The following is a 25,044-nucleotide window of genomic DNA, read 5'->3' on the forward strand; positions in this document are numbered from 1 at the left end:
GGGGTAAACACTACTGGAATTCAATCTTCAGTACCCCCCCCCCAAAAAAAAAATATATATATATATAAAAATAATATAAAATCACAAAGCACCGACTATTACAGATAAGTAGTAAAATTCAAGTGTTTTTGAGTTCTAATGTGTGGTTCCACCCCTGAAATAAAGTAGGTAGATATGTACTCAGAAAATCACTTAATAGATTATTACCTCACCTTCCTGACCTATCCATTTATGGGTACAATCCCTATGTTAGTGTAATCTTAGTTTGAAAATGTTTAGTGTCAGCTCATTTGAGTGTCTAGCATTATATATAGAATAATACTTGTAATTTAAAAAATCTAATGGAAGATATCAACAGCTAATTGGCCACAGATATTCAAACTCTGTACATTGCTAAAATCTGAGATCTGAAAGATTCTTACCAATAACAAAATAATTCGTCAAATTACTAAACTTTTTTTGGCTCACAAATTAGTCCCTATAGACTAATGAGTGAGTGGAATGAGGGGAAGGTATACTCAGCATGTGAAGTACTTTTCTTCGAGAAATTTCCCATTTAAAAAAAAAGTTTGTATTAGTGCATTATAGTTACATATAACAGTGGGTTTCATATATGCATTCATACATAATTTGCTCCATGTCAATCCCTAGAACTCCACTTTCTCTCCCCTTGTTCCTATTCCTCTACTCGTCTTCCTTCTATTTACTTATTTATTGTTTTTTAAGTTGGTGCTTTATAGATAAAGGTGGAATTCACCGTGGTACACTCATATATGTACACAGGAAAATTTGGTCAATTTTACTCTGTAGTTATTCCTCTGTTCCTCCTGCCTCCTCGTCAACCCCTTTCTCTACTCCACTGATCTCTTCTATTTTCATGGGATCTCCCTGCCCCTCTTTTTCCTTATTTCACTCTACTTTCCATTTACAAGAGAAAACATTCCACCTTTGACTTTCTGTGTCTGATTTATTTCACTTAGCATAATATACTTCAGTTCTGTCCATTTATCAGCAAATGTCATAATTCCATACTTCTTTATGGCTGAGTAAAACTCCATTGTGTGCATATATATTTTCTCTATCCATTCATCTGCTGACGGACACTTGGATGGGTTCCAAAACTTGGTTATCTTAAGCAGCACTGCCTTAAAGATTGATATGTCTGTATCACTCCAGTATTTTGATTTTATTTCTTTTGGATAAATACCAAGAAGTAGGGTAGATGGGTCAGATGATGGTTCTATTCTTAGCTTTTGAGAAATTACCCATATTGCTTTCCAAAGTGCTTGTACTAATTTTCAGTCCCACCAACAATGTATAAGCATATTTTTTTACATACAGTCTCACCAGCATTTATTATTATTATTATTTGGTAACAGGGATTGAACTCAGAGCTCAAACACTGAGCCACATCCCAGCCCTATTTTGTATTTTAGAGACAGGATCTCACTGAGTCTTTTAGTGCCTCACTTTTGCTGAGGTTAGCTTTGAACTCGTGATCCTCCTACCTCAGCCTCCTGAGATGCTGGGATTACAGGCGTGCATCATTGCACCTGACTATTTTTTGTATTCTTGATGACTGCCATTCTAACTGGAGTGAGATGAAATCTCAATGTAGTTTTTTTTAAATTTTATAGTTGTGGATGGACCTTTGTTTTATTCATTTATTTATATGTGGTGCTGAGAATTGAATCCAATGCCTCACGCATGCTAGGCAAGCGCTCTACCACTGAACCACAACCCCTGCCCCTCAAAGTAGTTTTGATTTGCATTTTCCAAATGCTAAAAAGGTCAATCATTTTTCCCACTTATTTGTATTTCTGGAGAAATGTCTGTTTAGTTATGAATTATGTTATTTGGGTTTTGGGGGTGTTAAGTTTTGATTCTTTGTATATTCTAGACATTAATCTCCTGTTAGAGGAGTAGCTAGTGAAGACTTTCTCCCATTCTGTAGGCTCTCTTTTCATGTTCTTATTTCTTTTGCTGCACAGAAGCTTTTTAGTTTGATGGCATCCTACTTATTGATTCTTGATTTTATTTCTTGAATTTTAGAGGTCTCGTTAAGGAAGTTGGTGCCTGCACCTATATGATGGGAGTGTTGACCCTATATTTTCTTCTAGCAGTTGGAAAGTCTGGTCTAACTATTAGGTCTTTGATCCACTTTGAGTTGACTTTTGTGCAGGGTGAGAGATGGGAATCTAATTTCATTCTTCTACATTTGGATATCCACCATTTGTTAAAAAGGCTATCCTTTCTTCAGTGTATATTTTGGTAACTTTGTCAGAGTATCAGATAATTGTACCTATGTGGGTTTGTCTTTGTCATCTATTCCACTGGTCTAATGTCTGTTTTGATGCCACCACCATGTTGTTTTGTTACTATGGCTCTAGTATAATCTGAGATCAGGCATTGTGATGCCTCCAGCATCATTCTTCTTGCTCAGTATTGTTTTGGCTATTCTTGGTCTTTTATTCTTCTATATGAATTTTAGGAACTTTTTTTCTAGTTCTGTGGAGAATTTCATTAGTATTTTGATGGAGATTGCACTGAATCTGTACATCATTTTTGGTCATATAGTCAATTTAACAATTATTAATTTTGTCTATTCAAGAACATGAAAGGAGGGTATTTCATCTTCTAAGGTCTTCTTCAAATTTCATTCTTCAGTGTTCTATAGTTTTCATCATAGAAGTGTTTATTGTGTGCATGTACAAATATGTCACAACAAATCCCATCAGTTTGTACAACTATAATGCACCAATAAAAAATGTAGGGGAAAAAGAGAGAAGTCTTTCACCTCCTTAACTAGAATTATTCCCAAGTTTTGTTGTTTTGTAAGTTATTGTGGATGAAAAAGTTTTCCAGATTTCCTAGCAGATTTATTACTGATGTTTAGAAAACTATTGATATTTTTTTCTCAAGAGAATTAAATCATTATTGATTACACATGATGATACACAAGCTTTATTCCCATCTATGATTTACCTGGTACTATTATTCAATTTAGATATTGCCAAGGATGTGCCAACAATCATTTTTATAACCAAATAATTCCATGACTGTGCTTGGATGACCCTTTCAATGGTGACCTTCAGAAGGTCACAACTACTACACCAAGGTTTCTTCTTTTTTTATGAAGCAGGGTTTATTTAAAAAGGGGTTGTGAGATCAGGCAAGGCGGGTGGTGACCAAAGGAGGTAGATTTAAAAAGACTGATAAATGAGGCTTTATTTGAGACTCACCCTTGGGTGGAACTGGATCAGACCACAGAGTGGACAGGAGAAGGGTCTGAAGAGAAACTGCCTACACCAAGATTTCTTAACCTGGAATAGTCCTAAATGAATTCTAACTTCAAACTGTTGGGGAAGTTTTACCAAGGTGGCTTCAGAGACTAACTTTACTCAGCACATTTTAAATTTTTTTTTTTAAGAGAGAGAGAGAGAGAGAGAGAATTTTAATATTTATTTTCAAGTTTTTGGCGGACACAACATCTTTGTTTGTATGTGTTGCTGAGGATTGAACCCGGGCCGCATGCATGCCAGGCGAGTGCACTACTGCTTGAGCCACATCCCCAGCCCTCAGCACGTTTTTTAAAAGACACATTATTCAGCATCATGATCAGACTATTACATTTAGCAATTAACAGCATGGGTGCAAAAAAAAAAAAAAAGTCTCCATTAAAGTACTTTGTTGGAATGCTTTACCCTTTCCACAGAACAAAACTAAAATAACATTTTATACAATTAATCACAAATACAGTCCTTGAGGTTTTTTACCCACACTCATATGAGTATTGTCTAAACTATCCCTTCTTTGTAGCATCTGGGACCTGCCACCACTGTGCTGAGTTCATAAATCTGTTGTAACTTGTAGCTTCTCTGGCTCTCCTCTCCTACTAAGCTTTGTTTCCTGGCAGTATTAAAACCTTCTGCCTCCAAAGTTTCCACCCTTCATGGGTCCAAAATTTGATGGCTGATTATTGTAATTGCCCAAATCATCAGAGCTTCTATCACCTCCAAAACTGCTTCCGTCATTACTAAATCCATTGTAGTCTTCCCTGCTGCCACCATATCCACCAACACCACCACGGCTGTCACCAAAGCCACTATGACCACTAAAGTTTCCTCCACTACCAAAATTGTCATTTCCACTAAAACCACCTTCATGACCACCACCAAAGTTTCCAGAACCACTTGACCTCTTTGGCTAGATGAAGCCCCAGCCATCTCTTGCTTTGACAGGGCTTTCCTCAGTTCACAGTTGTGGCCATTCACAGTATAGTATTTGTGAATGACAATCTTATCTACAGTCATGGTCTTCAAAAGTTACAAAAGCAAAGTCCCCCTTCTTTCCACTGCCTGGTTCAGTCATGATTTCAGTAATTTCAATTTTCCCATATTGTTCAAAATAATCTTGTAGGTGATATTCTTCAGCATCTTTTTTAATGTTACCAACAAAGATCTTTTTTCACAGTTAAGTGGTCCCTGGTCTTTGAGAATCTTCTCCTGAGACAGCTCCTTTTGGTTCCAAAACACTTCCATCCTCCTCGTGTGGTCTTGCATTCCTAGCTGCACCCACTTCCTCCACGGTGGCATAAATAACAAACTCAAAGCCCCTGGAGCACTTGGTGTTTGGGTCTCATTACCGAACAGTCCATGAGTGTTCCCCATTGCTCAAAATGGCTTCATCAGTTTGGTTTCAAAGCTTAGCCTTCTGATGAATAGCTTCCACAGCTATTCAGGCTCTTTGGGGGACTCTTTTAGACATGACGGCAGTAGGAAGAGAGACTTTAATAATGTTTTTTCAGTGGCATCCATGGGCAGAAAGCTCACTATTGATATTTATGTTAATCTTATATCCTACTTCTTTATCAAATGTACCCAACAGACATCTACAGAATATTTCATCAACAACCCAATTCACTTTCTTCTCAGGTATACATGGAATCTTCTCTAAAGTAGACCATATTTTAGGACACAAAGCAAGTCTTAGCAAATACAAAAACAAACAGATAATTCCTTGCTTCCTAACAGATCATAATAGAAAGAAATTAGGAATCAATAACAAGATAAAAAACAAACCCTCTTTAAGATGGGGGGCTTTAATATTATATATATATTTTTTGTGTGTGGTGCTGAGGAATGAACATAGGGCCTTAAGCATTCAAGGCAAGCACTATACCAACTGAGCTATATCCCCAGTCCATAATAATATACTTTTGAACAAAGAATGGGTCATGGGAGAAATTAAAAAGTTCTTAAAAACAAATAAGAACGGAAATACAACATATCAAAATGTCTGGAGCTGTATGAAGGCAGTTATAAGAACAAAATTAATAGCGTTGAAGAAGAAGAACAACAAAAATCTGAACGATCTCAAATAATCTAATGTCACATTAAAAGACCCTAGGAAAAAAGAACAAATTAATTCCAAAATCAGTAAAAGACGGGAAATAAGATCAGAGCCAAAATTGAAACTGAGAATTAAAAAAAAAAAAAAGAAGGAATACAAAGAATTGGTTCTTTGAAAAAAAATAAGACTGATAAACCATCACCAAAACTAACCAAAGGAAAGAGAGAGAAAACCCAAATCAGAAAAATTAGAGATATCACTACAAACATTTCTGAAATCCAGAGGACCATTGGGAACTATTTTGAAAATTTATACTTCAATAAACTTGAAAATCTAGAAGATATTGATAAATTTCTAGACACAAATGAACTACCCAAACAGAACCAAGAAGATATAGGAAGCACAAACAGACCAACATCAAGCAATGAGATCGAAGCAACAATCACAAGGCTTCCAACAAAGAAAAGCCCTGGACCAGATGGATTCTCAGCCAAGTTCTTTAAAGGAAAAACTAATGCCATTAGAGGTGGGGGGTATTGGGGATTGAACCCAGAGGGGCTTTATCACTGAGCCATATATAAAATATAAAGCCCTTATTTATATTTTATGTAGAGAGAGTCTCACTAAGTTGCTTAGGGCCTTGTTAAGTTGCTGAGATGGGCTTTGAACTTGCAATCCTCTGGTCTCAGCCTCCCAGCTGCTGGTATTACAGGTATATACCACCATGCCTGGCAACTAATGCCAATCTTCCTCAAATTATTCCATGAAATAAAAGAAGGGAACATTTCTAAACACATTCTGTGAAGCCAGTATTGCTCCAATACCAAAATCAGACAGAAACATCAAGGGAAAAAAAAAAAAAACTGTACACAAATATCTCCAATGAAAATAGATGCAAAAATCCTTATCATTAGGATGTGTATGCAAAAACACTTATTAGGGGGCTGGGGATGTGGCTCAAGCGGTAGCGCACTCGCCTGGCATGCGTGCGGCCCGGGTTCGATCCCCAGCACCACATACCAACAAAGATGTTGTGTCCGCCGAGAACTAGAAAAAAAATAAAAAAAAACACTTATTATTATATACCATGATCAAGTGGGTTTCACCCCAAGTTTGCAAGGTTGGTTCAACTTAAATGAATCAATAAATGTAATTCTCCATGTAATTAGAATCAGGGACAAGAATCACATGATCACCTCAACAGATGCAGAAAAAGCCTTCGACAAAACCCAGTACCCATTCATGTTAAAAACACTGAACAAACTAGGGATAGAAAGAACTCACTTCAATGTTATTTGGCCTATGTATGACAAACCCAAAGGCAACATCATCCTGAATGGACAAAATTGAAAGCAATTCCTCTAAAATCAGGGTTAAAAGGAGTTCACTCTCACAATTCATATTCAATGTAGTTCTTGACACTCTACCCAGAGCAATCAGGAAAGAGAAGGGAAAAAAATTCCCACTTTTGAGTCTTATCTTTCTCTAGGGTTAGTTTCACTGGAAGTTAGGATGACACATATAACTTGGAATTCTTTATCAGATACATCTGCTTGAGATTTTGAATCTTGGTGGTGCAGAGAAATGAGGAAGTGTAAATTCCTACAGTAGAATCAATAGCAATATTCATTGAGTAGGAGAAAGAACAGCAGCAAGGTACAGGGACAGCACTGCTGGTCATACAAGCTGTGTTTGATAAATGTATTCTGTGATATACTTTTGGCTGTGCAGCCAGCCTCCTTTTGTTCTTGGTCCCTTTTCTAAGCCTGATTGCAATTTGTAAAACAAAACTAAGCAAAGTAGCTTCACAGTTTTGAAAACAATTCTACTCACTGAGATTCTGTAACAAAAAGTATACTACTCCAATAAGGGCATAAGATGCCCCACACCATCAGCTATCAGGAAAATTCAAATCAAAACTGCAGTGAGATACTGCTTCACATCTATTAGCATAACCAGAATAAAAAAGAGAGATAATAAGAAGTATTGGGAAGGATGTGGAGAAAGTTGAACTCTCACATACTGCTGGTGGCAATGTAGTTTGGTATGGTCACTTTGGAAAACAGCCTGACAGTTTCTCAGAAGATTAAACATACAGTCAGCTTAAGATCCAGCAATTTCACTTCTACATATACACACACAAAAGAAATGAAAACATATATCCACAGAGAAAGTTGTACACAGATGTTTGAAGCAGCACTAGTCATAAAAGTCAAAGGTGTGGGGCCGGGGTTGTAGCTCAATGGTAGCATGTGTGAGGCACTGGGTTTGATTCTCAGCTCCGCATATAAATAAATAAAGGTCTATTGACAAGTAAAAAAAATTAAAAAAAAAAAGTCAAAAGGTGGAACTAACCCAAACTTCCATTCATTGATAAAATAGACAAACAAGATGTGCTACATCCATGTAATGAAATATTATTCAGTCATAAAAAAGAATGGAGTACTGCTATCTCTACAACATGGATAAACCTTGAAAATATTATGCTAAGTAAAAGAAGCCAACACAAATGCCACATATTATATGATTCCATTCATATGTAATATCCAGAATAGACAAATCCATAGACAGAGAAGTTAGGTTGATTAGACAGTAAATATGTGACATATGTTCCAACAGTGGCACACTACTGAATTTAATAGGAATTCAAAAGTTAAAAAAGGAAATTATAAAAATTAATATTATGAATGTTACAATTAGAATGTATAAAAAAATTTCTGATGAACTAATTTTCATTCCAGTTTTATAATATGAAAAAAATGAATAAAAGTCATCTTGATTTAAATCATGTTACTAAAAAAAAACTTGTGAACAATGTGGATAAATTCCTTCAACTACAAAAATGAAATAAAACAAAACTTCTTTATTAAGGTGAAATAAAAATTCATATTGCACAACAGATACTGCTTTTTAATGTAATACTTAATGGCAAATGAAGTTTTTTGTTGTTGTTGTCTTTTTGTGGGGGTACTAGGGATTGAACTCAGGGCACTCGACCACTGAGCCACACCCCCAGCCCTATTTTGTATTTTATTTAGAGACAGGGTCTCACTGAGTTGCTTATCGCCTCGCTTTCGCTAAGGCTGGCTTTGAACTCATGACCCTCCTGCCTCAGCATCCCAAGCCACTGAGATTACAGGCACTCGCACTTCCCTGGCAGCAAATGTGTTTTATTTTATTTTATTTTTTGTGGTGCTGGAGATTGAACCCAGGGCGTTATGCATGCGAGGCAAGCACTCTACCAACTGAGTTATATCCCCAGACCCACAAATGAGTTTTTATATGATACTTTTTTCTTTCCAGTGCTGGGGATTGAACCCAGGGTCTTGAGCATGCAATATATGCGCTCTACTATTGAGTTACATCCTTAGCCCAATACTTTTTTTTAAAATATATTTTTAGTTGTAGATGGACACAATATTTATTTTTATGTGGTGTTGAGGATCGAACCCAGGGCTCATACCTGCGAGCAAGCGCTCTGCCACTAAGTTACAGTGGTAGAATTTGCTTTGGTGTTAAGTTTTCTTTTTTTTTTTTTCCAAACTGAAGCTAATTAAACATAGTTTAAAAGAGAAACATACTAATAAGTATCTGTGTATAGACACATGTAATATAGAATAAATTTGGAGGCTATGCCAGTTAGTAGATATTTCTTTTTTTCCTTCTTTTTTGTACCAGGGATTGAACACAGGGGAGCTTAACCACTGAGCCACATTCCCAGTCCTTTCCATTTTTTATTTTGAGACTAGTCTCACTAAGTTGTTTAGGGCTTCCCTACGTTATTGAGGCTAGCCCTGAACTTGTGATCCTCTTGCCTAAACCTCCAGGATCACTGGGATTATAGGCATGTATCACCATGGGCCCAGCTAGTAGGCATACTATTTCTAAGAAGCAATTTAACTTCTTGGTGACTCAATTTTCTCATCTGTAAAATGTGACTTATTTTATGAGATTACTGAGAGGATTAAATGAATAAAAACATGCAAAACACAGCAAATAATAAATGCCTGGAACATTGGTAAAGTACTCAGTAGAAATTTGCTGTTTGGGCATATATGTATCTATAATGTATACTCATTTATTATTTTCCAGTATGAATTGTTAACAATACTTGGTGAGTATTTTCCTATAGCTATAAAAATTTACATAATCATGTAAAAAGTATATTCGTAGTTGAAATTTTGGCCAGCTGCAGTGGCATGTGCTTATACAGGAGGCTGACTGCAGGTGATTACTTGAGGTACGGAGTTCAAGACTAGCCTGTGCAATATAGTGAGATCCTGACTCAAAGGAAAAAGCTCAAATTATTAATGAACAAATAGCATTACTCTTGATTACTTTTTGTCTGAATGAACATGTTGCTGTTATCAACTGCACTTTGGTATTAAGAATATGACACTTTTTTAGCTGGCCACTTTTTTACATGCCAGTAATTCCTGCTACTTGGGAGGATAAGGCAGGAGCATAGCAAGTATAAGGCCAGTCTGGACAACTTAGTGAGATCCTGACTCAAAATAAAAAATAAGGGCTGGGGGGCTGGGATTGTGGCTCAGTGGCAGAGCACCTGCCTGGCATGTGTGAGTCACTGAGTTTAATCCTCAGCACCACATATAAATAAGTAAAAAATAAAGGTACATCAACAGCTAAAAAATATTAAAGAAAAAAAAAGGGGCTAGTAATACAGCTCAGTAGTCCAGATACTAAGAGCAACAATGGGTTCGAACCCCAGAAATGCAAAACAAAAAATTTTTAAACTTTTTGGAATTAAATTTGAAAATATCAATTCTACATCTTAAAAAAAACGGGTTTCTTCATAAAGACTTCAAAAATATAAAGTAAAAACTTCAGAACAATACATGTTGTATGAATCATTTATATCTAAAACAACTAAACAACATCTACTAAAATTTGTTGGTTTTTTTTTTTTTTTTTTTTGCTTTTTGTACATAAAAGAAAAGTGGCTTTGGTGGTTAATTCTGGAGAATGGAAAAAGAAAGAGTTCTTTTTACTTTAAAGTCTTCTGTATTATTTTTTTTCTCCTCCTGTAGTGCTGAGGATTACCTAGGCCTTTTTTAGCACTTTTTTTTTTTAGTATGACACTAAATTATATCCCCAGACTATTTAAAACTTTAAAAATTGTTTTTATGTGTTTATGGAAAAATATACATAATAGTGGCATTAAGTACATATAACCATCACATTATCCATCTCCAGAACTCATTTTATTATTGGAATTTTTCTGAGCATGTGTTGCTCTAAATTTTTTAAAGTTATAATTCTTTTTGCTCAGTTTCCCCAATAATCTATTATTACAAAGATTTTAAAAATTATATGGTCAGTGATGAGAAACACAGACAGAAAAAGATCATATTGTTTTCTACTACAACTGACAGGTTTTGTTCAACTTAAAAAGCTACCTTGACCCTATTGTATCATTCTTAGAAATAGTAAAACACTACGATCCTGAATGCCCCGCTTTTTATTCCCCCAAATCTAGCCAAGTTAGGAGAACAATGAGAGCAAGCCTGGACTGGAATGTCCAAATCCATATTATCCTGAAGAATACTGGCTTTCTCTCGTACACACTGGAATCTGGGGCATGCTAATGTTATCTATAGAAAGTTGCTTTTTTACAAATTCTCCAAAACAGTTGCACCTTGCAATGCTGATCTTATAAGCAAGCTAATGTAGATGATGTCACTAATTCTGCAGCCTAATAATATAAAATCACTCTCTCAGTGGCAACTGGGGCAGAACTGAGGGCACTGTGGAAAGGATTCATGTAAGTACTCATGCAGCGGGCTGCTTCTGGACAAAATGCTGTGAGGGACGAGGTACTATCTATTTAGTCTACCACCACTGGACCTTCCCTGTATGTATTTCTCCATAAAGTTTTATGCCTCATATGCTGTCTCTGGGTATTTTCTTTGGTCTCAAAGCAACCTATCCCAATATCCTGGTACAAATGGGCTGTGGATGTTAACAATCTTAACAATCTTCATTTTATTTTTATCATCAATGAAAAAATTGGCATCTATTAAAACTTTTTAAAAAATCATCTTGACTTTTAAATTTTTCATTGCTAGAACCAAAACTATTCGGAGATTTTCTTTGTTTGTTTTAATTTAGCATGAACTAAAACCAACTTGCCATCCCTGGACAGGGCTTTAAGGTTTGCCTCTCTTCTACCCTGGAGTGTAGAGAGAACAGACAGATAATAATCTCAAATAGTTTTGTACCAGGTCAAAAAAAAGGAAAAAAAAAAAAAAAAAAGCCCAAACAAACAAAAACCAAAAACCAACCAACCAACAAAAACCAAACAGGAACAGAAATTAGCGCTTATCTAAATCTGAATCACTCCATTTCTGTTTCCTGTCAAGGCAAATAGAACTATGTGGTTGGCACAAGAACAAGTAAGATATAGCTAAGACCTACAGCAATTACTAATTACAGTAAAAAAACAGGATAACACATTGACCAGATGACCAAAATTAACAACACTAACGAAAGGCAAATGGATATGTGCATTCCAAAAGATGTGATATCCTGAAGACATAAAATTGCTTGTGTAGTATTCAATCTTGGAATGTATAATTTGCATGTAATCATAAGAAAACATCAGATAAATCCAAATGAGGAACAATCTATCAAAGAGAGAGAAGAGAACAAGGGATGTGGCTCAGAGGTAGAAAGTTTGTCTAACATGTGCAAAGCCCTAGGTTTGATCTTCAGCAAAACAAAACAAAACAAAATAAACAAACAAAAAAGGGTTGTAGATTTTATTCCTCAAAATGTCAGTGTCATAAAAGACAAAGGGTGTGGAACTGTTCCTGACTAAAGGGGAATAAGTAGACATGAAAGTGAATGCAATATTAGATCTTAGATTGGACACTATGTCAAAAAAACCAAATTCTATAAAGAATATTATCAGATAATGAGAAAAGCCAGAATAGAGATGGCATATTGGATAAAATGAATGTTAGTGTTCACTTTCTTTTTTTTAAGTGTTAACTTTCTTGATGTTGATAATTATTCCATAGTTTACTAAGAAATACCATTGAAGCATTTAGAAGTAAAGGGATATATAATGTGTGCTACTTACTGTGAAATGGTTGAGAAAAAAGATATTATTTAAAGGAGAAAGAACTATATATTTAAATAGAGAGAAAGATCAAATGAAAAAGCAAACAAGGTAAAATGTTAATGACAGGTAAAACTGGGTCAAGGGTATATGGGTATTCTTTGTATTTTTCTTATTTTTGCAACTTTTGTATAAGCTTAAAATTATTTACAAGTAAAAAAAAATTAATAGACTGGCTGGGATTGTGACTCAGTGGTAGAGCACTTGCTCAGCACCACACATAAATAAATAAAATAAAGGTCCATCAACAACTAATAAAAATATATTTTTTAAATTAATTGAAAAATTATACCTAGGGCTGGGGCTGTAGCTCAGTGGTAGAGCACTTGCCTTGCATGAGTGAGACCCTGGGTTTGATCCCCAGCACCATATAAAAATAAACAAATAAAGATATTGTGTCCATCTACAATTAAAAAAATATATTAAAAAAAAAGAAAAATTATACCTAAAAACAATTTAGCACAGAAGTCCTTGGTTGAAAAAGTTAGAATTTAAAGAGAGGAAGAATCTGAGACTTGGGAAAGAATATCTATGCAATAACAAAGTTAGAACTGATGAAATCAAATGACTTAAAATAAAGAAATTAAGTTCTAAAGTTAAATTTAGGACTTACAAAACAACACTTAAAAAATCAAAATGCCTTACCTTAATTTAGCTGAACGTAGTATTCTGGTAAGTGAAACACAGTTTCCTTCCATTATACCCTTCCCAACTGTGGGAATAATGCTTTTGCGGCACGCAACATATAATGAACATGCCAACCAATGCATAACTTCTCCCTGGCAGGCAAAAGACAAATAGCAAACTGGATATGTTAAAATGCTAGAGTTTCAGAACCAGAAGAGATCTTAGAATTAATTACCTGGTCTAAATCCTCTTCTATAGATAGAAGGCCAAAGAAATGAAGATATCTGCCCATCAAACTAAGTCACCCTAATGAATATAAAACTCCTTCCTTAGTCCTGTGTTTTAACTACTATACCATGCTAAATCAGTACTAATTTCAAAATAGATCTCTTCTCTCCAATCTAGTATTATAGAGAGTTCTTTTAAATTAAATTTCTCAGAATTAACTTTCTCAATTTTAAAATACCACTCATGGTATTTGTGATGATGGAGTTCCTTTCTATCATTTTAGCTTTATATATTTTTAAAACCAGATTTAGAGAGAAAAGAAAGAGTAGGATGTTGGTGAGTCACAGATAAAAAATTAATACCCATATTGTGCAATATAAGGAGACTGTCATTTTTGTAAGGGAAAAGTTAGGGGCATTATTTACCTCCAAACACATTATCTTTAAAATAGTACGTCTTTCCGTCTTGATATCTCAATTTACAAAGCTACAAAAAAGGTGATACCTGAAAATTCAACACTTAATTTTCTGCTTTAGACTTGAAATATCTCCAAGCTTGACTCATTTTATGATTTTACTGTAAAAATATAGGTGACATTTAAGGATTAAGAATCATAGCTGGCTGGGCTGGGGTTGTGGCTCAGCAGTAGTGTGCTCGCCTAGCACGTGCAAGGCCCTTGGTTTGAACCTCAGTGCCACATAAAAATAACTAAAAATAAAGTTACTGTGTCCAACTACAACTAAAAAATAAAATGTTAAAAAAAAAAAAAAAGAAAAGAATTACAGCTGGGTGTAGTGGACTACTCCTGAAATCCCAGCAGCCTGGGAGGCTGAGGCAGGAGGATTGGGAATTCAAAGGCAGCCTCAGCAAAAGCAAGGTGCTAAGCAATTCAATGAGACTCTGTTTCTAAATAAAATTCAAAACAGGGCTGGAGATGTGGCTCAGTGGTCAAGTGTCCCTGAGTTCAATCCCCCGCATCCCCCCCCCAAAAAAAGAATTACAAACTAGGTGCAGTAGCACATGACTATAATCCAAGGTATTCACAAGTCTGAGGCAGAAGAATCACAAATTTGAGGACTCCAGCAATTTAGCATGACCCTGTCTAAAAATAAAAAAATATTTAAAAAGAGATGGGGGGGGCGGTGCTGGGTTGTGGCTCAGTGGTAGAGCACTTGCCTAGCATGTGTGAGGCACTGGGTTTGATTCCCAGCACTGCATATAAATAAATTGATAAAATAAAGGTCCATCAGCAACTTAAAAAAAAAAGAGCAAGAGAGAGAGATGGGGAGGGGGGTGTAGCTCAGTGCTTGCATACCATGCAAAAGGCCCTGGGTTTAACCCCAAGTGCCAGTGGCCCCCCAACACAAACACAAACCCACACACGCAAGTAAAATCACAGATAATAATCTCTTAGCACATGATATTGCTCTTATTCGTTGTTCTACAAATCCCATTTAAGAGACTCTAGAAAAATTAAAAGATTGATAAAAAAAAATTTGTCACAATAACCTAAAGGGGATAGATAGAAATGGGTGGACATCAATAAAGCTAAAACCCAGTATTTCTAACATGTAGTGGAAAATGAAGATCAAGACATTAAGAGCTGCAAGCAACACATTATTAGTGGCTCCAGAGCCCAGTGATATAATTCCCAAAATCTGAGCCGATAGCAAGCACAATGCAAAGTTTTGGGTCCATCAAGGCAACAGAGTTGGTGCAATTCTATTGGAGGGTGCATTCTACATTCCTTATAAGGGTACAAGTTTGTCAATAACCTAGGGACTTTTACTGCACTAAGCCTAAAGGGGGAATGTTCTGTCCCAGCTACATTGTTTCCTGCTTTTGCATTATCTGTTCTAGGTAATGTTAGCTGCTGTAAGCCTCAATGAATAAATGTCAGTAAGAAGAGCTGCTATAAAAACCACAGCCTGTCAGTTCTTAAAACTGCTAAAGTTCCCATTTTATTCTACCACAATCCTCAGAGGGGTTTTATTTGCTCAAAGAACTGATAAGCCAGGTAAATTTATCCTTGAATTGATGAATTGTTTGGGAATAATACCCTATTACAGAGCTTTTGGATACAGGTTACTATATGAAATCTCTAGTAAGGTAGAGAAAATAGTATGGGAATTATTTCGATTTTTCCTAAAAAAATAAAAAAATTAACTGTATTGTTTATTCTAGTTTCTAGCCCTTGACCCTAGAACTTAGAAATACAAAGATGGTGTTTGAACTTGGAGAATTCCAAGTCTACAGCTAAAAAGAGTGACAGAAACTATCATCTACAATTGGTGATACAGTACAGAAGCAGCATGGAAGATAAAGTGTTGTGAAAAAAATATAGTGTAGTAGCTGGCTTTGACTGGAGATCAGGGAAGGTTTCATAGAAGATTTAAAATTGCTAAGTATAAATCACCAAAAATGGGAAGTGAGGTTCAAAATGGAAGAGGATTGTTGGGTAAACTAAAAAGGGATAGGGACTGGGGAGAGAGTTCTTAGAAAGCAGTAGAGAGATATGAAAATATCTATTCCAAGTGTCTTTCATCAAAAACTGAAAGGAAAAAAAAAGGATGAAAAATTAAACACTGGGTAGAATAAACACTTGCAAACTCTCAACTCACACATCTAGGTTTTCCAAAGCAAACATTTGAGGCATATTGATCAATTCTACCTAACCAGAAATTTAAATTTTCAACCTCCCCCTGGGGTTATGGATAAGGAGAAAGGTTCCAGGAAAAGTCAAACGCATGCAGAACTACACAAATGAGAATGAGTTTGTCACATTCAGAATCTGAAGCTGATGTCTAGTTGAGTTCCTTTGGCCATAGTGTGCACTCAATAAATGCTTATTCAATGAGAGATCAAATGAAGCCCTGGGTTGTCACAAATGCTTTCTCAGGCTTTCAAAAAACCAATGTTTTCAACTGAGACTCCATTAATTCATAATTACCTTTATTTTCTTATTCTTCCCTCAGTTTTGCAATCATGCCACTCAGATGCAGGTCACTGTACTTTTTCCAATCTAATAAGTAATACCCTGGAGATAGGAGTCTCTCACAGGTAGTTTTCCCCTCATACACAGTCACACACATAGTCAACTCTATATTTCCAACTCTATGCTTTTGGACCCAGTTATTTCACTGAGTGTTGAGTCAGAGGAACATCCTGTGTGTAAGTCCAACCCTCTTGGCTCATGAAAGCCTTTGAACATGAGGCCATTGGAGCAATATGCTGAAACACAGCCTTGCCTCGGTAATTCCCTTTGGAGGAATTGGTTCCAAAGAATGCCAAAATTTGGGGATGCTTAAGTCCCAGATATAAAATGGCACAGTGTTTGTATATAACCTATGATCAGCCTCCTGTAGACTTTAAAATCATCTGTAGATTATTTACAATATGTAATAAAATGTAAATGTTATATAAATATTCATACTGTATTGTTAATAGAATGACAAAAGTCTGACCATGCTTAAGACAGATGCAAAATTTTCCCCCAATATTTTTATCTGCTGATCCGACGACGACGATGGAGGCCCACTGTACAATTCTCTCTGTACTTAGCTTATGCTTTTCTGGGTTTCTATATAGAACGACCCTGGGTAACAATCTTCTGAGCCTCAATATTACCAACTGGAAAACAGGTATAATACTCCCTGCCCTGCCACATTGTCAGGCTGCTGGCAAGACGAGATACAAGAATGTTGGGGAAACCTAACATCGACAGCAGTTGCTTTACTCAGAGGCACTATGCTAAGCACCAGGCTGAGGCTCCGACGGAGGAGTGGGGACAGCTCTGCGTGCATTCCGGCAACAGCAACTGCTCCTCAGCGCCGGGGTACCATCGGCGGCCCAGGCCCGCACCCTGTGAGGCAGGAGGCTGGGAGTCTGAATGGCTCGGCCTCCGAGTGCGGGTCCGTCGCCAACCGCGTGACCCTGGGCACGCAGCTTAGCCTCTCGGGGCTCCCCTTCCCTCTACTGCGGAACAGGAATCAATGAGCATGTTCGAAAAGAACCGAGGTGACAAATTGGAAGCGAACTGGGCACGCTGTCATTTTAGCTTTTGCAACACGTTTGCTGTGTCGACTCAACGGCAGTGCCACGACCCCTGGCTCTTGGTAGGGCGCAGGGAGTCCGGCCTGCAAACCCGGAGTCCGGGGACCCCGAGTGGCGCGGGACCTCTGACAAGCCGCAGCTTCTCTGGGCTTCAGTTTCCCGCCTCAAAACAAAATGGGAGGGCTGGCCGAGCTGCACCACCCTCCCGCGCCGCTCCTCGCCGCGGAGCCGATCTGCGACCCCCGGGGTGGGGAACTCCCGCCACCCCACCGGCGGGGGGTAGGGGCGGGGCGGGGGTGGGGCCTGGCGAGGGTCGGGGCGCCCACCTGCCACCGCTCACCTCTAGGCTGTAGTTGCCTCGGATGGCGGTGAAGTCGTCCAGGGCTTCGGCCGCGCTCCCCTCGTCCAGGTTCAGCTCCTGGCACAGGGCCTGCAGCGCCTCCCCGGCCGCGGCGACCACCGCGGCCCCGTCGGCCTGGGGCTCCTCCTCGAACATCCCCGCGAGCCCTGCGGGGCGCGCCCGGCCCCCAGCTCCTTTCTCCCTCCCGGGCTCACTACCCACAACCACCCGCGACAAAGCGCGCGAAAATCGTCCATTCAGAGCTGCGTCCCTTAGCAGTCTGCCTCCGCTTATCACCTCGAAAAAAGTCCGTTGCTCCTTCAGAGCAGCCAGGCGCCCTCCTCCGGAAACGTGATAAGAAGACGGACCTCGGACCCTGAGAAGACCTGGCTTTGGCCCTGGGCGGGCGCGGGAATCCACCGGGAGGGGCGAGGGAGCGAGAGCGGAGGGATCCGCGCCTCGCGCGGGGCCCGCTGGGAGTTGTAGTCGGTCCCACGCAAGAGTCTGGGGCACCGCCCTGGCCTGGGGCGCTTTGATTTTAGGCAGGACAGGGTTAGCTGCCTGTTGGAGGTGGCTCACGTCTTCCCGGTGAAACGTCGTCTCTATCCCCGCCAGCTTCTGGGCCCTGGGTTTGTCACTGCCCCGAGCGTCAAACCTATCCTGACTGAACCTTACCCCTTAAGTTAGGGATGGGGGCGGAAGCAGCAGAAAGTGTTCCCTTGCTGGGCACCGCGACGCTCGCCAGTGATACCACCCAGCGACCTGGGAGGCTGAGAAAAGAGGATCCAAGTTGGAGGCCAGCTTCAGCAATTTAACGAGAACCTCTCTCAAAAAACAAACAGGTCTGGGGATGTAGTCGGTGCCTGTGTTTAATCCGTTCCAAAGGAAAAAAGAATTACCCCTTGACGCGGTAGTGCCTTGTCAGCGTCTCCCCAAGGTCCCCAGCACCGAGAATGGACCGTTGAATGTATGGAATGAATGGCAAGACAAGGATATTAGGGGACACCTCGCCAACCCAACTTCTTTTTTTTTTTTTTTAAAGAGAGAGTGAGAGAGGGGAGAGAGAGAGAGAATTTTTAATATTTATTTTTTAGTTCTCGGCGGACACAACAACTTTGTTGGTATGTGGTGCTGAGGATCGAACCTGGGCCGCACGCATGCCAGGCAAGCGCGCTACTGCTTGAGCCACATCCCCAACCCATAACCCAACTTCTTAAGTGCCAAATTTTGAGTTGCAAATATTTCAAGGACACAGGAACATTAAAATAGGTTGGAAATCACAATCGTAATCTGTGGTGTATATAAGAACAAAAATACAGATGGTCCCGTAAGTAGGGCACTGGGACAATATGGTATCTTTTTACATGTATATGCTTGCCCTATAAATAAGTCATTGGGCACATCTTACATAATTATACAAAGAAGTGATTTTCATGACCTGCTCAACAGTTATTTTTGGTAGAAGGATCAAAACACTTCAAAGGTTTGCATTACATTTTTTTTAAAGAGAGAGAGAGAGAGAGAGAGAGAGAGAGAGAATTTTTTTAATATTTATTTTTTAGTTATTGGCGGACACAACATCTTTGTTTGTATGTGGTGCTGAAGGTCGAACCCCGCTGGCACGCATGCCAGGTGAGCGTGCTACCGCTTGAGCTACATCCCCAGCCCCTGCATTACATTTTTGACACTATTTTATGGGTTTCTCACATCTTGGGTCGTTTTGACATCATGGTCCAGGCAGTGCACTACACATTACCATGCAGTTATACATTGTCCCAGTATTCTACTTAGAGGACAGCTATTTTCTACCATGGATAATTGGAAACGCAGTGTATTCCTTGAAATAAAATGAAAACCTATCTAGGCTTGGGAGGCTGAGGCGGGAGGATTGCAAATTCAAAGCCAGCCTTAGCAACCACAAGGCGCTAAGCAACTCAGACACTGTCTCTACAATACAAAATAGGGGATGTGGCTTAGTGATTGAGTGCCCCTGAGTTCAATCCCCGGTACCCCCGCCACTCAACAAAAAAGACAAACCAAGTTCTAGAAAAGATTTTCATGAATGCATTTCTTATATGTTTCTTATAATACTTTGTTCTGTTAAACATTTAATAGAAGTAACTTTCTCAGTGAAGTTTATATAATTTTCATAATGAATTAAAAAAATGCTTTTCAAACCTTCCACACTGATTCACCTACACTTGTCTTGAGAGAGTAGACCTCTAGAAACATAATTTGAAGTTAGCATAAGCGGCATATTTGCTCAATTTAAGTTTTTACAGGTGTTCCACATCTGGGAACAATGTGTTAACCATCAAGTGGAAGCTGGGGGAGGAAAGGGGCTCTTTCTCAGCTGCCTGGATCCTGGGAACTAATACAATTAATAAGTTTCAGGTGTAGGAATGACCTGAGCATTGGCCTGAAGCCACAAATGTGTTTTTAAAAGATTAATCAGAGCCAATCATTCCTTCACTCAGAATCCTTTAATCCCTCTCATTAATATTCAGACTCTTTTCCAATGCCTATAAGGCTCATGTGATCTGGCCCCACCTCATCTAGTGCAACCCCTCTCCTCACTCCCACTCTGGGCCTAGGCATATATGAGGTTCATACTCACAATTTTGTTTTTAACCTAAAAAAAAAGGTCAATCTGCCAACCTAGTTCTTGCTTCAAGGCCTTTCTCACATACTGACCAAACTGTGTGCCCATGCTCTTTGCCAGATCTTTGTCTGGCTTGCCCTCATCATTCAAGTCTAACTAAATATCACCTCCTCAGGCCATCCAGGAGTACTGCAACCAAAATAGCTGACCCTTCCCTTGCAACACCCATTTCATTTCTCCAGAGCACCTTCTCCCTATCTGGAATTATCTTGTTTATTGACTGGCTCTTCCTACTAAAATGAGTTAAGTGAGTGAAGGACCTTCCATTTGCCTTGACTATTCTGGAGTTTAGATTAGGGCCAGGCACATGGTTGACACTGGGTACTTATCATGGTGTGTTTGAAAAATTACAAAATGCCCCTTGGTGCTTGGATAAGGGAAGGAAGGAGTCACTGGAGAGGAAAACGGGACAGGGTGCCCCGCTAAAACTTGGGTATTGTCCTCAAGGCAGTAGGTTTTAACACAGGTTGGTGTGGATGATCATCAGACAGTATTCCGGACAGTTCCCTCTGGCTGGAGTCTGACGGCATGGATTGGATAGGATAAGAAATAGAGGTTTGGAGATGGTAGGGGGGTTCCAGTACAGGAAGGAGCCATCCTGCACAGAGGTTTCTGGCCTGAAATCTAAGGGAGCACTGCTACAAAAGAGAATCTCCTCAATAATAGGTTTCTACCTGCATCAAGTGGATAAAAGATGATCCTCTTAACTAGGATGGAAGAACAAGCAGAGGAACAGGGCAGTTATGGAGCCGTTGAGTTAAAGGATGCTTGCAAGAAGATCAAGTGCTGTCAGGTCCCAGAAGGTAGCCCCTTTCCTCCTGGAAATGTTTCAATTTTATAACCTCTACACACAGAGAGGATGGGGCTTGGGAACCAAATGAGCAAAAACTCCATTTCCCCCAAAAAATTCAAACTCAAACTGCAACATCCATGTGGTACTTCCAACTCTGCTTCCTTCTAGAAGGTACTGCTACACCTGACATCAGGACCATTTTGTTTTTCTCTAGAGGGTTGTTGACACAAGGATCTGCACTGAGACTGTCCCATGAATTTTTACTTAAGAGCACTGAGGAGGTCTATCTCGGGTGCTAAGGGTTCCGTAACAGAAGTGATTGTCCCTCCTTCTAACTTCTTTACTGCAAATGAAGAAATGTTAGAATTAGTGGAGGTGAAATGGATGAAGATCCTCCTATGGTGGGTTCATCTGTTTTCTAATTAACCTACTGTGCTTATTTAAGAGAACCTCCAGCTTAGCACAGAGCTCTAGGAGTTGGGGGACATGGACACAAAAGTCTGGAAATATTTAGATGATACCTGAAGCTAAGCCATACCCCAGAGAACATACTGGCATGAGAAGAAACTCAAGTGGAAGCCTTGGGAATGCCAACATTTAAGGGGTGGTGGGATTTAAGGAGTGAAGGAAAAAGATTAGCCAGAGAAGTATTAAAACAAGAAGCAGTATCTCAGAGGAAAGAAGTACTGTATGCATAGGGTCCAATGCTGCAGGGAATTCCGATAGGGCAGGGAATTCGGGTAGGACAAGGAATTCACAGAAGATAGCATATGCAATTGTTCCTAGGTGTTTGGTGGCCTTTGTCAAAGCAGTTTTCTATAGTGCAGTGGGAGTAGAAGATAGATTACTGTGACTGAGGAACTAATATGAGAAAAGTCAAAAATTTGAAATAGAAAGTAAAAATTTCTCTCTAAGAAGTTTTATGTAGACAGGCACGGTGGTGCACACCTGTAATCCCAGCAGCGGGGGAGGCAAAGGCAGGAGGATCACAAGTTCAAAGCCAGCCTCAGCAATTTAGCAAGGCACTAAGCAACTCAGTGAGACCTTGTCTCTAAATAATATACTGAATAGAGCTGGGGATGTGAATCAGTGGTGGAGTGCCCCTGAGTTCAATCCCTAGTACCAAGAAGGAGGAGGAGGAGGCGGAGGAGGAGGAGGAGTTGTTGTTGTTGTTTGATGTCGCCAGCTGCAGTCTGGTGTATACCTGTAATCCCGGCAATTTGGGAGGCTGAGATAGGAGGATCACAAATTTGAGACTAGCTCGGCAATTTAGCAAGACCATGTCTCAAAAAATTAAAAATCTGTGGATATGGCTCAGTGGTTAAGCACCCCTGGGTTCAAGCCCCAGTACTTTAAAAAAAAAAAGAAAGAAAGAAAGAAAGAAAGAAGTTTGATGGAGGGGAGAAGAGGCAAAGGATGGAGTATTTTCTTGGATCGGAGAAACTTAAGCATATAAATAATGAGGAGCAGAAGTAGGCAGAGAGAGAGACTGAAGACAGAAGAGAAAAATGATGTAGCCAGGCCCTGGAGTTCATGGCTTGGTCTTTTCTTCATAGTTCCTGTCTGGAATCTACATCTAGATGAAACACGACCTGCTAGGTTCTTTGCTGAATGGAAAACAGCAAACAGGCAGTAGGGAGTTGAGTGGCCCGGACTTGGAACAACTATTGAGAGGTGTCAGCAGGTCTGCGGAATGCAAACAAGGTCAGAGTGTTGAGGCTTTGTAAAAGAAAGCGAGTCTAGGCTATGGGATCTTGGCTTTCAGAGTCGAGCTGAGAAGCCTCCAGCCCTTTGCCTTTCCTGTAGCAAGTCGATCACTTTTGTATCCAGATCTGAACTATTGAAGGTGATGCTGACGAAAATAAACCAAAGAAGGAGGAGGAGGAGGAAAAGAAATATCGCTTAGGAATTATAAGCCCAAATAAGAATAACAGAAACCCATCACCTCTTTTCTCATCCCTTTGAAGTCTGGCTCTCCATGAGTCACTGTCTGTGAACTCTGCCTATCTCTTAGAGCTAGTTTTGATTCTCCTGATTCTTTTTCTAGATCACGTATTCACCAATTCCCCCAAACTCTTCATTTGTTCATTCCACCAATGGTTACTGAAAGCCTTTTAGGTGTACAACACTGATTGCTCTTCTAATTCAGTGTCTTTAGATCATACATACTTGAATTAAGGGGGATTTATAGCCTGGAATGATCTAAGACCAAAACCAGCAGCTCTCAAAGGTCATCTACCAAACAAACCAAACTGAGAAATGTGCTGCCTCCCCACCCCCGCCCTGTCCCTTTGGGACTGGATTTGGGCTCTAACTTGACATTTTCAATAAATCATTTCCTGTCTCAGTAAGGCCTTCTGTTTCCATCTATTTTTGGGTTCTCCTCATCTATCACTCTCTACCTCCAGGCAATCACTTGTTCCTGTGGGTTTTCCTTTTGCCGTGTTATAATTTGTAGACTGTCCCAAATCGAAACATTGGAAGTGCAGGCCTTGAAAATGAGATCAAAAATAAAAGGAAAATACTCTTTGAGTTCCCTATTTCCTTATGGAATAAGGTCAATTTAAATAGTACCTTTTCCAACTGTAACTAAGTTATGCCACTGGTTTTTAATAAACAGTACTGTCACACTCCCCCAAACAAACAAAAAAACCACACAAGACAAAAACCAAAGCAAACCAGGCTTTGTGGTTCTGTTCCCACCGACTCCCCTGCTCCTCCATTCCCCACACCTAATCACTTAGTCTGTGGATGCCTGATTTTATATTTTCTCTTTCAATCTGTTTTATTTTATTTATTGTATTTATTTTTAATTTTTTTCAATTGTAGCTGGACACATACCTTTATTTTATTAATTTTTATGTGGTGCTGAGGATTGAACCCAGGGCCTCGCACGTGCTAGGCAAGCGTTTTACTGCTGAGCCACAACCCAAGCCCCCTGTTTTATTTTTTTTAATTTTGTTTTAGTTGTCAATTGACCTTTATTATTTACTCATTTATATGTGGTGAAGATGGAACCCAGTGTCTCAACACATGCTAGGTAAGTACTACTGAACCACAATTACAGCCCCTCAATCTTATATTTACAAGTTTTTCTCAAACCCAATTATATCGTGTCACTTTCCTTTTCAAAAGCCCTTAGAAGTTCACTATTATCAGTTGAATCAAATTTAGGAAGATAAGCATTGAGGTCACCTGTGAGACCCAGCCGAACCTATATGTGTGTGCACATGTATGTGTATTACAATCATCAATATGCTCTTCCTTGTTGGTTCTATTTATTCTTATTATCCCCAGGCATGCCTGTTTAGCAAAAAACTGAGCTTTTCTGAATAGAAAATGTAGTACAATTAAATATATTTACTGATATATTTACTGTGCTCCTTTTTTTTTCTCTATACCAGGCATTGAACCCAGGAGTGCTTAACCACTGAGCAACATTCCCAGACCCCTTTTATTATTTTAGATGTGGATTAACACAATACCTTTATTTTAATTATTTTTATGTGGTGCTGGGGATGGAATACAGTGCTTCACAAGAGCTAGGTGAGCACTCCATCCTAAGCCACAGCCCAGCCCAAGCCCAGCCCATCCCCCAGCCCTTTTTATTTTTTATTTTGAGACAGGGTCTCGATAAGTTGCATAGGCTCTTGCTAAGTTGCTGAAGTGGTGTGTACCAACAAGCCTGGCTCCCTTCATTTTTGATTCAGATACACACGAAAGTTGTTTCTACTTTGATCCCATTGCATGATCACCCTTATGATTAGACTTGTGGTTTAATGTCTCAGAGTTCCCTCAGAGCATATACTTGGAGCTTCATTAAGACCTTCAGAAGCTCCAAGACTAAA

At 39.2% G+C, this 25,044-nt stretch overlaps 1 protein-coding gene across 2 annotated transcripts in view; it reads right to left on the bottom strand.

Annotated features, from left to right (window-relative positions):
• Rbl1 (RB transcriptional corepressor like 1) overlaps positions 1-18,100 on the bottom strand; it is a 57,293-nt gene extending 39,193 nt beyond the window's left edge. The window contains exons 1-2 of one of the 2 annotated variants that reach the window (XM_078051747.1): positions 17,742-18,100; positions 13,139-13,272 (exon numbers count right to left, since the gene is read on the bottom strand). In XM_078051747.1, the coding sequence (XP_077907873.1) occupies positions 13,139-13,272; positions 17,742-17,897 (290 nt within the window). In that variant the 5' untranslated portion in view covers positions 17,898-18,100. The remainder of the gene's footprint in view (positions 1-13,138; positions 13,273-17,741) is intronic. The other variant, XM_078051748.1, reaches the window with a different exon arrangement.
• Positions 18,101-25,044: the final 6,944 nt, after the last annotated feature.

Source organism: Ictidomys tridecemlineatus, chromosome 5 (assembly GCF_052094955.1).
Source record: "Ictidomys tridecemlineatus isolate mIctTri1 chromosome 5, mIctTri1.hap1, whole genome shotgun sequence".
NCBI lineage: Eukaryota > Metazoa > Chordata > Mammalia > Rodentia > Sciuridae > Ictidomys > Ictidomys tridecemlineatus.